At 38.1% G+C, this 13,012-nt stretch overlaps 1 protein-coding gene across 1 annotated transcript in view; it reads left to right on the top strand.

Moving 5' to 3' along the window:
* Nucleotides 1–486: 486 nt before the first annotated feature.
* The window catches only part of ERGIC1 (endoplasmic reticulum-golgi intermediate compartment 1), an 80,833-nt gene continuing 68,307 nt past the window's right edge, over nucleotides 487–13,012 (top strand). Inside the window, exon 1 of the mRNA XM_014057762.2 lies at nucleotides 487–635. Coding sequence (XP_013913237.1) covers nucleotides 616–635 — 20 coding nt within the window. The 5' untranslated portion in view covers nucleotides 487–615. The remainder of the gene's footprint in view (nucleotides 636–13,012) is intronic.

The following is a 13,012-nucleotide window of genomic DNA, read 5'->3' as shown; positions in this document are numbered from 1 at the left end:
CCAGGTTAATGTCTCGTCTTCTCTACATAAGTGTAAGTATAATCTTTGTTGTCATTGTACTTAAAATACAACGAAATGACACCAGCCAGAGCATAGACAAACTCAAATAAACAGCTTGGAAGATGTGGGGAGACGTGGCCCAGAGAATCGACTTAATGGGTAACGTCATCTGCAGATGAAAAATCGCCTGTATCCTTTCACAACTCCGAAAGTTTATTTAAGTAAGTACAAGTCACTCCCCACATACCTTTTAAATTATATTCTTAAAACTCCCCTTTTAAAGTTTAATTTTCCGACCCCCATCTTTAAGAATCCCCAAATCCTTCCAACATATATCGAGACAAGCGTAAATTGAGCAGCTCTGCAAGTTCTCTGCTGAGCCCCTTGCAAAACACTCAGCCCTCGCACTTCCCGCGCGCCCCTCGCCGGTCTCCTTTAACGCGGCGGCGGAAGCGTCGCGGTGCGCGGGTCCGCCGTCCAATGAGTTTGTGCAGCGCATCCTCCGGCTTGGCCGAGCTGGGTCCGTCACTTCCTGCCCTAAGGAGCCGGCACGACTGAAGCCGAGATTTTGGGCAGCAGGGGGGGCGGGGACGTTGCGTTGAGACTGCCACCAACATGCCCTTTGATTTCAGGAGGTGAGTGCAGCGACCCCCAGAAAGGGGTGTGTGAGAGCGAGACCCAAATGAATGAAAGGCTCCCCGGCGCTCAGGCAGCGTCCGGGAGACTCTCCTCCCATCACGCCCCTTCGATGCTGGGATCAAAACCGGTGACCTTTCCCAGTGGTGGGTAGCCCCGATGCCCGGGATGAAGCGTGCTTCTCTGCACAGAGAGGTCGTAAGAGGAAGGATGTGTGTGAGCGAGCCGAGTAAATTGATGGGGTTAGTAGGATCGAGCGGTTCCTATGAGAAGAAAAGAGACACGTCGCGTGGATAGGTAGCTAGCTGACCTTTTACCCCCGTGGTTTACCTTCCACCCGCAAATATGGTGAAATGGGAGTAAGCAGCACGTGGATTCAGGTGTGGATCTGACTTGAAGAAAGAAACCTGCCTAATTTCCAGCGGGATTGCCAACCTGAAGGAAAACCTGGCCATGACTAGAAGTATTAGAAACAGCCCATTTGTTTCTGAGCCTCTTCTCTTGAGTTTTATTCAAAGTTTTGGCTACAGGTAGTCCCCGACTTACATCAGTTCGTTTAGTGACCATTCAAAATTAACAGCGGCACTGAAAAACCTGACTTAGGACCATTGTTCACACTTATGACCATTGCATCCCCGTGATCCCATGATTTACATTTGGATGCTTGCAGCATTCCCATGGTCACGTGATTTATATTTGGATGCTCGACAACTTATGTTTATGATGATTGCATTGCCCCAGAGTCATGTGATTTCCCTTTTGCGACCGTCTGACAAGCAAAGTCAATGGGAAAGCCAGATTCACTTAACAGGGTTATTAATTTAACAGCTGCAGTGATTCACTTAACAAACGTGGCAAGGAAAGTCATAAAATGGGGCAAAACTCATTAAACAAATTTCTCACTTAGCAACATAAATTTTGGGGTCAGTTGTTGTATGTTGAGAACTCCCTGTATTTAGGGTTTTGAAGGATGTGTTATATTGACTATCAAGTGTCTTATTTCTATGCATTTCTGGCGAGGAATCATTTTGATTGGATAAATCCGCATAAGCTTGCATTTGGAACGATATAGGTACAGGTTAAAAGGGAAAGCTGAATGAGCAAAAATCTCATAACTCCAAGACATAACAGGATGCATTTGTATGCCATGCTAAGCCCTGATAAATAAATTGGGGAGCTAACATGGTCTACTGGTTAAGAGTTAGATTATCATTCCCCCGTCCCCTCAATTTCGTTTTGCTGCTATTTTTCATTTTCTTCTGATTCTATGTCCTTCATTCCTGCCTCCCCCATTTTGTTTGTCTTACCATTATTATTATTATTCGGTTTTTATCACACTTTTTTATTGTGCTGTGAATTTTATGCTTTTTTAAAAAAAAAAAAGTCCTATTGTGGCCAATTCTATTTTATTGTTACAATTTGATCAACGATACAGTCATAAAAGAGTCTCAGAGAGATCAATTAAAAATATTATTGTATTGCATATATACAAGTGTACAGCTTATTACAGTAAATAACCATTTCTTCCCTGGTAGGTGTTAGAAATCTGAAATATTCTGTTTATTGTAGGAAAGTGAGCTGAATCACTGAGGTTCCCAGATGTTCTAATAGAAGTCTCTTTTTGGAGAGCAGCTTCTGATTGCTTCTCTCTGTGAGTCAAAATGTTCCACAATCAAACCTGAAGCCTCGGTTGTCCTTTTATTATGATAGTATATTTCCCAGAGTACTGTATGTCATTTCATTTACTGTATGTTCATTTCATCCTGAAGCGGGGAAAACTCCTGAAATTGCCCTTCTAGAACGAAATTTGCCTTTATTATGTAATAATAGGTGCGTCTGTAGTATTGTGAGGTATGACATAACCAAACTCAGAAATAGCAAGTTTGAAAGGAGGGAGGGTGTGGTGGACACAGAATGGTGGCATAAAAGGTGTGTAGAATTTAAACATAGCTCTAAACCTATTATTATATAATCTTATGTTACTCTTCCCTGGGTGTGTGGGAAAAGGAAATCAGAGGGTTTTCTTAAATAATTTGTGCCTCCTGAAATAAAATGAAGTGAGGAAACACACTTCAAGACAAATAATTAATGAAAGGATATGACAATGGTAGTTGATGCACTTGCAATTTTACAGAGAAATAAGATATAAAATCTTTGAATCTTTGAATCCAAGTAGTAAAACTTAGTTGGGAAGCTGTCAAAGTACATTACATGCCTTAAGGTCCTAACCAATCTTACGATCTTCAGTGTAAATATTTATGCAGAGTTGGTTGAGAAGGAAATGGTATATCTTTTAGAGCTCTGAAATTTCGACCTGATTGAAAAAGATAATGATAAGCCACAATACTTCTATGCTGTTTAAATAGACTGTGTTAATTTGAAAGGACGCAATACTGTACTTTCAAAGATTATAGATATAGCTTCCTATAAATTTATTTTTTAATTTAATTTTGATACATTTTTATAGATTATAGACCTCTAATTCTGCTTTGTAATCCATCACTGTCATTTGAATTTCCTCTTTCTTGAGAAACAACAAAATACACAGTTTCATCTAAATTCACCAGTATACTTAATATATTGAAACCTTGATTTAGTGGGTTTTGATATAAAGAGCTTTATTTGCCATAGACCAAACATTTGCCATGGTATATGTAATTTGCATAAGGCTGTCATATGCAAATGGTGTATATCATTTGATAACATGTTTTTGTATTTAACAGATTTTATGAAAAAAGAAAAGGATGTCCCCTCTTCCAAGTTAGACCATTAATTTAAAATCAATTGTGATAATTTATGTGATAAGAATACTATGTTATATAGAAATATGGCTTTAGACATAGTTTGCCAGCCCGCTCAGCAAGTGACTTTTTAAAACTTAGACAGTGTTTCCAAAGCATACATGAAAAAGCCAGTGATAGCATCTGGGATATTGCTGACGGATTTCTGTTTTATAATGAGCAGTTATGTAAAATTATGGTAGCTCCTACTAATGGATAGGCTGTTACATTTTGTGCTACATTCTTTTAATGAACTGCCCAATATGAAATATTTTCAGTGTGCTGTTTGAAAACTCCCAACAGCAGTAACAAACTCAAAATTAGTCATTCTAAAGGTGTAACTGCTTAATCCAAACCCACTCCATTTCCTGCAGGTGGGTTAATCTATATTCTCACCTACACTTGAATGTTGTTTTCAGCGTTAGAAGAAAAACAATTAAAAACCTCAGTCTTAGGGAAGGAAAAAACCTTCCATCACTAATTAGTATAACTTTTTGCAATATAATGAGAAATGTGCTTTTTCATGTGGATTATTTGGAAGCAATGTCTTAAATTACTACAGGGTACCACTGATCCTTTTTGTCACCTAGAATGATAAGAATTAGCATCTCTGTGTTTATTTTAAAACTTTTTAAAACAGTAGTAAAACCGTGGATTTTTAATATTCTTATTTCCCCTCCAAAAAACAACAACAAACCAGTCCTATTTTCCATGAGACAAAGAATGCACAAGTGGAACGGGATGTCCTTACATATAACAATAATTAATAGTGCAGATATAATCTTTATCTCGTTGTGCTTTAAAAGGACTTAGGATGCAGAGCATTGTATTGAGGATATGTGGGAATATGGGAATAATGCCAAAGGGCACAGCAAGTAACTATCTTATCTGCCAAGTCAGGATCAGAAATTGCTTACAAATTTGAACAATGTTGAACTTTAAAATTTCATTTCATTCATTTCATTTCATTTCATTTATTGGTTTTGTATGCCGCCCACTCCCAAAGGACTCCGGGCGGCTTACAATAAAACAGGGAAAGGCGATAAATAAGACAATACAAGACAATACAACAATTTAAAATACGACAACATTCACAGATGAAGTGGGGCTGGATACTTCAACAGCCCCCAGCCTGCCGGAACAGCCAGGACTTAGTAGCTTTACGGAAGGCCGTGAGAGTGGGCAAGGCCCGGACCTCTGGGGGTAGCTGATTCCAGAGGGTCGGAGCAGCCACAGAGAAGGCTCTCCTCCAGGGGCCCGCCAGCCGACACTGACCGGCTGACGGCATCCGAAGGAGGCCCAATCTGTGGGATCTTATAGGCCGTTGGGAGGTATGTGGCAGTAGGCGGTCTCGCAGGTACGCTGGTCCTAGGCCATGTAGGGCTTTAAAGGTAATAACCAACACCTTGAATTGCGTCCGGAGACCAATTGGTAGCCAGTGCAGCTCGCGGAGGACAGGTGTAACATGGGTGTACCTTGGTACACCCAATATCGCTTGCGCGGCTGCATTCTGGACTAGCTGTAGTCTCCAAATGCTTTTCAAGGGCAGCCCCATGTAGAGCGCGTTACAATAATCCAGTCTTGAGGTCACGAGGGTGTGAGTGACTATCTGAAGGGCCTCCCGGTCTAGGTAGGGTCGCAATTGGTGCACCAGGCAAACCTGGGCAAAGGCCCCCCTGGTCACAGCCGACAAATGATGTTCTAGAGTCAGCTGTGGATCAAGGAGGACTCCCAAATTGCGAACCTGAGGGGCGTATAATTTCACCCCCAGCCTGAGAGATAATAAATATTATTAATAAATATTTAATAAATATTTATTAATATTTATTGAGTTTATATAAAAATATTTAATTAAAATAAATATAAACTACACATACGTTTGTGGCTATATATACCAGAAGTAATACAAACTGTAAGAATGGACTAATTACAAAGACTTAGCCTCAATTCTCTTACACACCCTTTATTTATTTTATTGATAGAGATATAAGCCAATATTACAAACATCCTTAGAATAAAATCCTTGAATTCTAGCAACATCTGAACATTAATTTTAAGTTCTTCATTGATAATGTTATTGGCTTGCAGTTACTTTATCCCAAACGGAAAAATAAAATCTTGTTTACTGCCGGTTATTAATAAAACACTTGATGGCATAGTCTGAGTGTGTGTCTGTACACTTTGTATGCTATCCAAATGTGGATAGCAATTTCTAGTTTCAAGATTCTTGATTGCGTAAGATAACCTGAGTATATTTCAGATAACAATGAGGCTTTGTAACATACTGACTAAAACATGCAATACGATCCTTACCATTTGCAGAGAATGCTTTACATGGTGCTATTTCAATTAAGATTAGTAATTTAAAGTCCAGTTTCACTATCTTACTGGGGGGGAAAACAGTGCATAAAAGCCACAGTTGATCAAAGCAATGATGGGTGGAGAGGTCAATATGTGTAAATCATCACTGCATATGGAAAATAGCAACTTATAATGTAACAGGAGTAAAGGACATGAATCAACACATTGAAATGAAAGTAGCCACTGTACATGGCTACTAAGGGGAAATAGATATTAATGAAGTGACTTGATTAATTGAATGTATTAAATCTGTTATAGCTGTCTATACTCTGTTTTACTCTGCGAAGTTTATAAAATCTGGAAACCAAAATGACACATATACAGGGAGCCTAGTCTAAAACAATCAAAACAATATCTCAAACCATACAGATACGATAGGAGTCTCAAACAAACCTCAATAAACTCATTAACCCCAGGCTTGGTAACAGCACCAGGTTTTAAACCCCAGGAGAGTAGAGTCTCAAATCCCAGGAGAGTAGAGTCACAGAATCAAGATGATGAATGTATGCAGGAAAATTAAACTATTAACCTGTATCAATGGACTTAAATTGATATAAGAAATTATGAATTGTAGATGCACGTGAAAGTCAAAATCCATTTGTGGGTGACAGTTCCATATTGTGTTCCAGTAAAGCTTAATAATGGAAAAATAAGGAGTGAGTTTGGAACAAAATTATCTGGGGAAGTGGATGTGAGAACAGGATAAAAAAGTCAATAAATATGATACAGCCATTCAGAGACTTAAGAAAAAATGAAAATGGTCATTGACTATCTGCTGAGAAAAAGTTACATTTGTTTTGAAAATGTTAATTACCGGTAAGCATGTCCATTCCTATGTAGACCCAAGAAAGGAATAACTCAAATATGTAATGAATATTGCATACTGAAAGATTGAGAAAATTAGTAAAGGATATGAGGATAATGAGAGCTCTGAATGTGGGATGGAACATTCTTTAGTACTGTCATTTTGGGGGGAAAATGTGGATCTGGAAGAAAGGAAAATCAAAGAAGAAATAAAGGAAGAGAAGTTACAAATCCTGTGGGAAAAATGATTTAAGATAGATTTAACTCTAGAATACCTGGAAAGTGGAAGCTGCTTGGAACAGAGTGAAAAGAATTATGTTACAGAAGTATGGATTTAGAGTATTGAAAAATTTGAAAAAGATACTTAATGGGATACTGATTGAAAAATGCTATGAATGAAAAGTAATACTTTAGGAGAAAGATTACTAAAAACAAGGAGGAAAGATTTTCTATAAAGAGAAATATTAAGATATAAATACTGGCATAATAGTAAGTGGGGGCGGGGTGGGTGGGGGGCGGAATGTGTGTTGAAAGAAGCAAAGTGTTTAAGAGTCAAGTATCCAATCAAACAATGCCAGCATATCTAGAGAATGTCATAATGGTCAACATGTTTGAAGAAGTCAGAATAATACCAATGTCAAACTATCATAAAATATTGTTAATTTCACATGCTAGTAATGTTTAGGATCATCCAGTGTAGATTTAAACTCCACATGAAAAGGGAGATGCCAGATATTCAAGCTACCATATTTTTTGGAGTATAAGACGCATTTTTTTCACCCAAAAAAGAAGGTGAAAATCTGGGTGTGTCTTATACACTGAATACAGCATTTTTGGCCTCCCGGAACCCTGCCCACTTCACAAAAATTGATGTGCATAACCTTTAGGAGGCCTGCAAAGGAGGCCTGGGGGCTGACGAGGACAAAAATGAGTGAATAATGGGGCATTTTCTGCTCGCTCCCCCCCCCAGCCCCCAGAAGCACTCTACAAGCCTCCTAAAGGCTATGCATCCCTTTTGGGGGGGGGGGAAACTGGCCCGTTTTTTGCTTGTTTTTGCCCCCCCAGCCCCCAGGAGCACTTTGCAGGCCTCTCAAACTCCGCATGCCCTGTTTTTCCACAAAAAATGAGGTATGCAGAGAGTTTGGGAGGTCTGCAGAGTGCAAAAACTTTTTTTAAAAAAATTACCTCTTCAAAACCTTGGTGTGTCTTATACTCTGAAAAGTACGGTAGTTTTAGAAAAGAATGAAGGACAAGAAATAATTGCTGAGGCATGCTGGTTAATTAAGAAAATTGAAGAAGACAAAAAGTAGTCATTTTGTGCATAGAAAGGCCTTTGATTGTTTCAACTTTGTGATGTTTTGGGGGAAAAATGGGAATCCCAGAACATCTCAGTGTCTTCAGGTGAAACTTCTATGCAGAATATGAAAACACAGTCTGAATGGTCAGGCATTGTGGCAAAAAAACATGGGCTAATATTAACAGAATAACAGTATAGAATAACAGAATAATAGAGTTGGAAGGGACCTTGGAGGTCTTCTAATTTAATCCCCTACTCAAGCAGGAAACCCATACTATTTCAGGCAAATCCAATATCTTTTTAAGACCTCCAGTGTTTGAGTACCCACAGCTTCTGAAGGCAAGTTGTTCCATTGATTAATTGTTCTAACTGTCAGGAAAGTTCACCTTAGTTCTAGGATGGTTCTGTCCTTGATTAGTTTCCATCCATTGCTTCCTGTTCTGAAGGCAGAACAAGAAGCAATGAATGGACACTAATCAAGACGAAAACCAACCTAGAATGATATTAAATATAAATAACAACAAACCAATAACAATAGGAACAGTGTAACTTAGAGTTGGCAATGAAGACATTGAAGTGGTAGATTGACTAAGACAATAAAGGAACTAGCAATTAAGAAATAGACTGCAGATTAGTATTTGGTAGATAGAGTAGAGTGAAACCCTTGGGAAAGATTCAGATACTGTGATGTGCTCAAACCTAAAAACACCAGAATTATCATCCTAGAGTTTTCTTTGTGACACTCTATAGAAGTGAAAGTAAAGCATGAATATTTTGTTTTGTGCATTCTGATATGTAATGGATGCCATGTTTTTACATGCTTTTTACAAGAAGAATGTTGGTGATCTCTTCAGTTGAATCTTCTGTGTCCCATTGCTTCCCCTTATTTGATATCAGTCCTATGAACCAAAGTAACCTGACTCCTGCTAGATATAAATAAGGTTGGAGCCTGGCAGTAATTTTATTATCCAAATGTAAAACTCTTTATTCAGGACTTCTAAATGATGTCATTGTTTCCAGGATATGGTTTTGCTAACATCCTGTAAATCAAGTTATTATTGGAAAGGATGTGAGTGAAATTACTGGTTTGTATATTATACAAATAGAATATTGGCGCTTGCATTTATTCATGAAAAATAGCACATTGTCTTTTAATAATCTTAGGTTTTAGGTGTCTAATAGGTGGAAAATCTGTTAATTTTGTTTATCCTGGGTTGACTTTTGTCCTCTGTTCTGTTTTATGATCAACTAGCCGATAACCCGGGGTTGCCTGGTTATTTATAGTCGTTGAAGTGTTTGTCAGACAGGGAACCATTGACAAGGGCCTTTCTTCCCTCTACTCCCATGCCCATCACCCCTGCCCTCTCCCTTCCCCTCCCATTTGCTCCTCTTTCTTGCCCTGTCTACGATCCTGGCACTTTGCCTCAAATCCATCAGTTGCTTCCCCATTGGTCCACTGGAGGGTGAACGTCATGGCTGGCTTTCCAGAGGAAGCTGTGAAGGAACTGACATCACAAACAATTGCTGCTCTAGGATGCCGCACTCTCTCTCCTTAATGGCCCAGGCTGTCCCTTTCCCCTCTCATGACATCATAAACAATTGCTGCTCTAGGACACTGCCTCGCTCTCCTTAACAGTCCAGGCGTTCCAGAGTTATGCTGGAGAACACACACACACACACGCCAGGGGTGTCTTCCTCCCCTCCTCCCAGTATTTGTTTCCAGAGAGTAAGTCATCTATGTACCAAGTTTGGTTGAAATTGCTTGAGGCATTCCAGAGTTATGCTGGAACATACATACATACATACATACATACATACATACATACATACATACATACACACACACACACATACATACATATACATACAGCCTTTTTAATATAAATAAATAGTAGTAATAATAATAACAACGATAGATAGATAGATAGATAGATGATAGATAGATAGATAGATAGATAGATAGATAGATAGATAGATAGATAGATAGATGATAGATAGATAGATAGATAGATAGATAGATAGATAATAGATTGTCAGTTCTGAATTCATAGATACTATAAAGATAGACAAAAATATAGAGAATGCATTGTTAATTTACATGTTGTTTAAGACATCTTTGCAGCAAATCAGTTAGCAATTACACTGTTTCAACAATTCTCAACTGCCTGAACTGTTGTGATACATCTTAATCTGCTTTGTCAAATACATTATGGGATTGTAATGATATATCAGATATTTTGGGACTGACATATGAATATATAAGAATTATTAGTGATGCTTCAATAGCTGGATTGATCAGCTTTTCAATAAAGGATAAGTCAACTGTAAAACATTTTATTTTAGCCACCTAAATCATTAGAGATAGTCCTCATTTAGCAACCACAATTGGGATTAGAAAAGCTAAATGGTTGCTAATTGAAAAAATGACTGATCGCTTACTTCAACCTTCTTTTGCTTTGCAGACCTGCAAAAGACACAAATGCAAGGATCAGTTGTCAAAATTACTTTTTTATCACCATCGTAACTGTGAACAGTTGCTAAATGATGCTGTTGCTAAATGATAATTACCTGTATTAACATGCAACATTTCCAGTAGTCACAAACAGAATTAAAGAATGAATGTTATTATAGTACATTATGTAAGGCCAATTTTATGGGATGAAATTGGGTGGATAGTTGTGACTCACTACTTTTCAAAAGGAACAGAAGTAAGATATTTTAAAACCAATTTAAAATTTTACATTGGAATATGAGCAGTGATTTAAAATTAGTCTATTCTGTTGGATTTAAAATAAATACTGATTCAATATAAATATATGTAAGTTGAGTTTTTAATCACTTCAAACTGAAGATCACATAGCATGATCTTCCTTTTCTATTTAAAACCCAAATAATAAGAAAAATCTAAATTGGTTAACACTATTCCCTATGATATAAGATATAACTTATTAGCTAAAATATTAAGTTGTCATTTTACAAGCAAAAGTGTTCCTAGTCCAGTAAGTAATTTGTGATGGCAGAACAGGGGGTCCTCCAGTGCCATTTCTTATACCATGGAAATGGTTTCCCAGCATTGTATAGCAGATTTTTTAGATGTTGTACAGAGCTGAAAGGACTATCAAGCAGGGTGAATAAAAATCAATGTTTTTTTTTAAAGAAATCAGATTTTTAAATTTTAAATTAGATTTCTTTTATTTTTCTCAAAATTATTTTAATAAAATGCATTTGGAGTAAAAAATCTATCCAAATACGGTTTTCTATTTAAGATACATTAATAATTTAGTTTATTCAGCATGAAACGTAGCTTAGTTATGTAACATGAGGCTGTATATTTTGCAATATTGGGACTGTCGAGTCACCAGCAGGTCAGAGGAGGAGCTGCTGTGGGCAGAGATGACAGTTGCTCTTTAAAAATTATGATTTAAAACAAGTTTATTCAAATCAAGCCTTTTTACTAGTGATTTAAATCATAATTTAAATCAACTTGATTTAAATCAAATCCACCCTGGTATCAAGAGATATAGTTTCTCCCTCGCTCCAGAGGGTGCATCCATTAGTGGAGTTTCATATATGAACAATTAATAAATGTGAATATTTTCTGTCTATCCACAACTAGTGGATAGTAAACTATTACTTTTGTAAAAATGACTGAGCGCTGAGTGTTATTCAGGTTGAAGGGACTTCCTTTCTCTGATGCTTGCTGCTTTCAAGCAATTCTATATTAACATCTTATTTCCAGCATAAGCCCAGTGTCTGTCCTTCCTCTCCTCTTGTTTTTGCAATTCAGGAAATAATCGAACTGTAGGCCAAGAAGAGCAGCTTTATTTGTGTTTTGTTATGAAATACATTTTTGTTGTGTGTTTCTCTTGAATTCGAGATATAAGTTGAGACTTTTCTTATTGCTGACAGACTAGTGTTTTAATATTTTTATTTAGATCCTCCCATGCTACGTAGCATATCAGGCAGAAGTCTCTTAACAGGGAAAATATTTATGAATCCTATTACTGAGTGGATTTGAAGTGCAACTAATTAATTGCTTGCAGACTTAAATTATGTATAGATAATTACAATGAAATATAGTATTTTACTGAAGAAACTGTAAAACTTTGTATACATATATATTTTTCTGTTCCTGTTTATTTTTCTATTTATACTCTACCCCAATCCTTAAGGACTCTCAGTGGTCAATAGTCCAAGATCAGTACTTTAAATTGCATGTGGAAACTGTTGTAGCTAGTAAACTACTTGGCTGTGTGCACTTACTGACTGAATTTCCAAGCGGCTTTTAAAGACAGCCCCATGTAGACCATGTTAACAGTTGTCCAAAGAGATGGTGATGAGAGCATGAGTTACTATGGCAATGTCCTCTTCTCTTAATAGGATTGCAGCTGGTGCACCCGCAGAAGCTGGGTCAAGGGCCCCTGGTCCCTTCTTCTGCCTGCAGTTCCAGAAGGAATTGGGAATCCAAGAGAACCCTCAGTTTCCTTGTCTATTTATCCCCTTTCCTTGTTTATTGTAAGCCGCCCGGAGTCCTTCGGGAGTGGGCGGCATACAAGACCAATAAAATACAAATACAAATAATTCCTTGAGAAAGCAACATATAGCCACCCTTATCACATTGCCTAAATTGAGTGGCCATATACATGCAGTAAATAAATAATATTACTAGAGTGGCCTGGCATGGTAATATAAGTTGGGTATTTTAACTGTACTGATCATGCCAAACCCCAAATTTCCAGAAGACCTCTCCCACTGGTTTATGTAGTCCTTAAATAGTGGGGGGAGTGACTGATCCTCCCCATAAGAGAGTGTTTGACCCTGGGGGACCAGAGTGGACATGGCCAGTTCGATGTCACTTGTACCAAGGGCACCTGTGGAGGCCTGAGCGCTCTGTTCCCATGTTCCGTTTTTGGCTGCAACGGCCTCCTGCAACCTGCCAGCGAAAACAGCTCCAGTGGGCCGCATACAGCTCTCTCAAGCTCCATTTTCACTGGCACAGGCACTGTGGGCCAGTCCTTCGCTGTTTTCAGGATGGCCCCACAGGCCAGATCTAAACACCTTGTGGGCCGGATCCAGCCCTGGACCTTGAATTTGACACCCCTGTTCTAGAGAATATCTTTTCTACATTGTCAGA

Source organism: Thamnophis sirtalis, unplaced genomic scaffold (genome assembly GCF_051295495.1).
Source record: "Thamnophis sirtalis isolate CommonGarterSnake01/CBP01778 unplaced genomic scaffold, rThaSir2_p1.2 scaffold_3, whole genome shotgun sequence".
In the NCBI taxonomy this organism is placed as follows: domain Eukaryota; kingdom Metazoa; phylum Chordata; class Lepidosauria; order Squamata; family Natricidae; genus Thamnophis; species Thamnophis sirtalis.
This window is presented reverse-complemented; position numbering and strand designations above follow the sequence as displayed.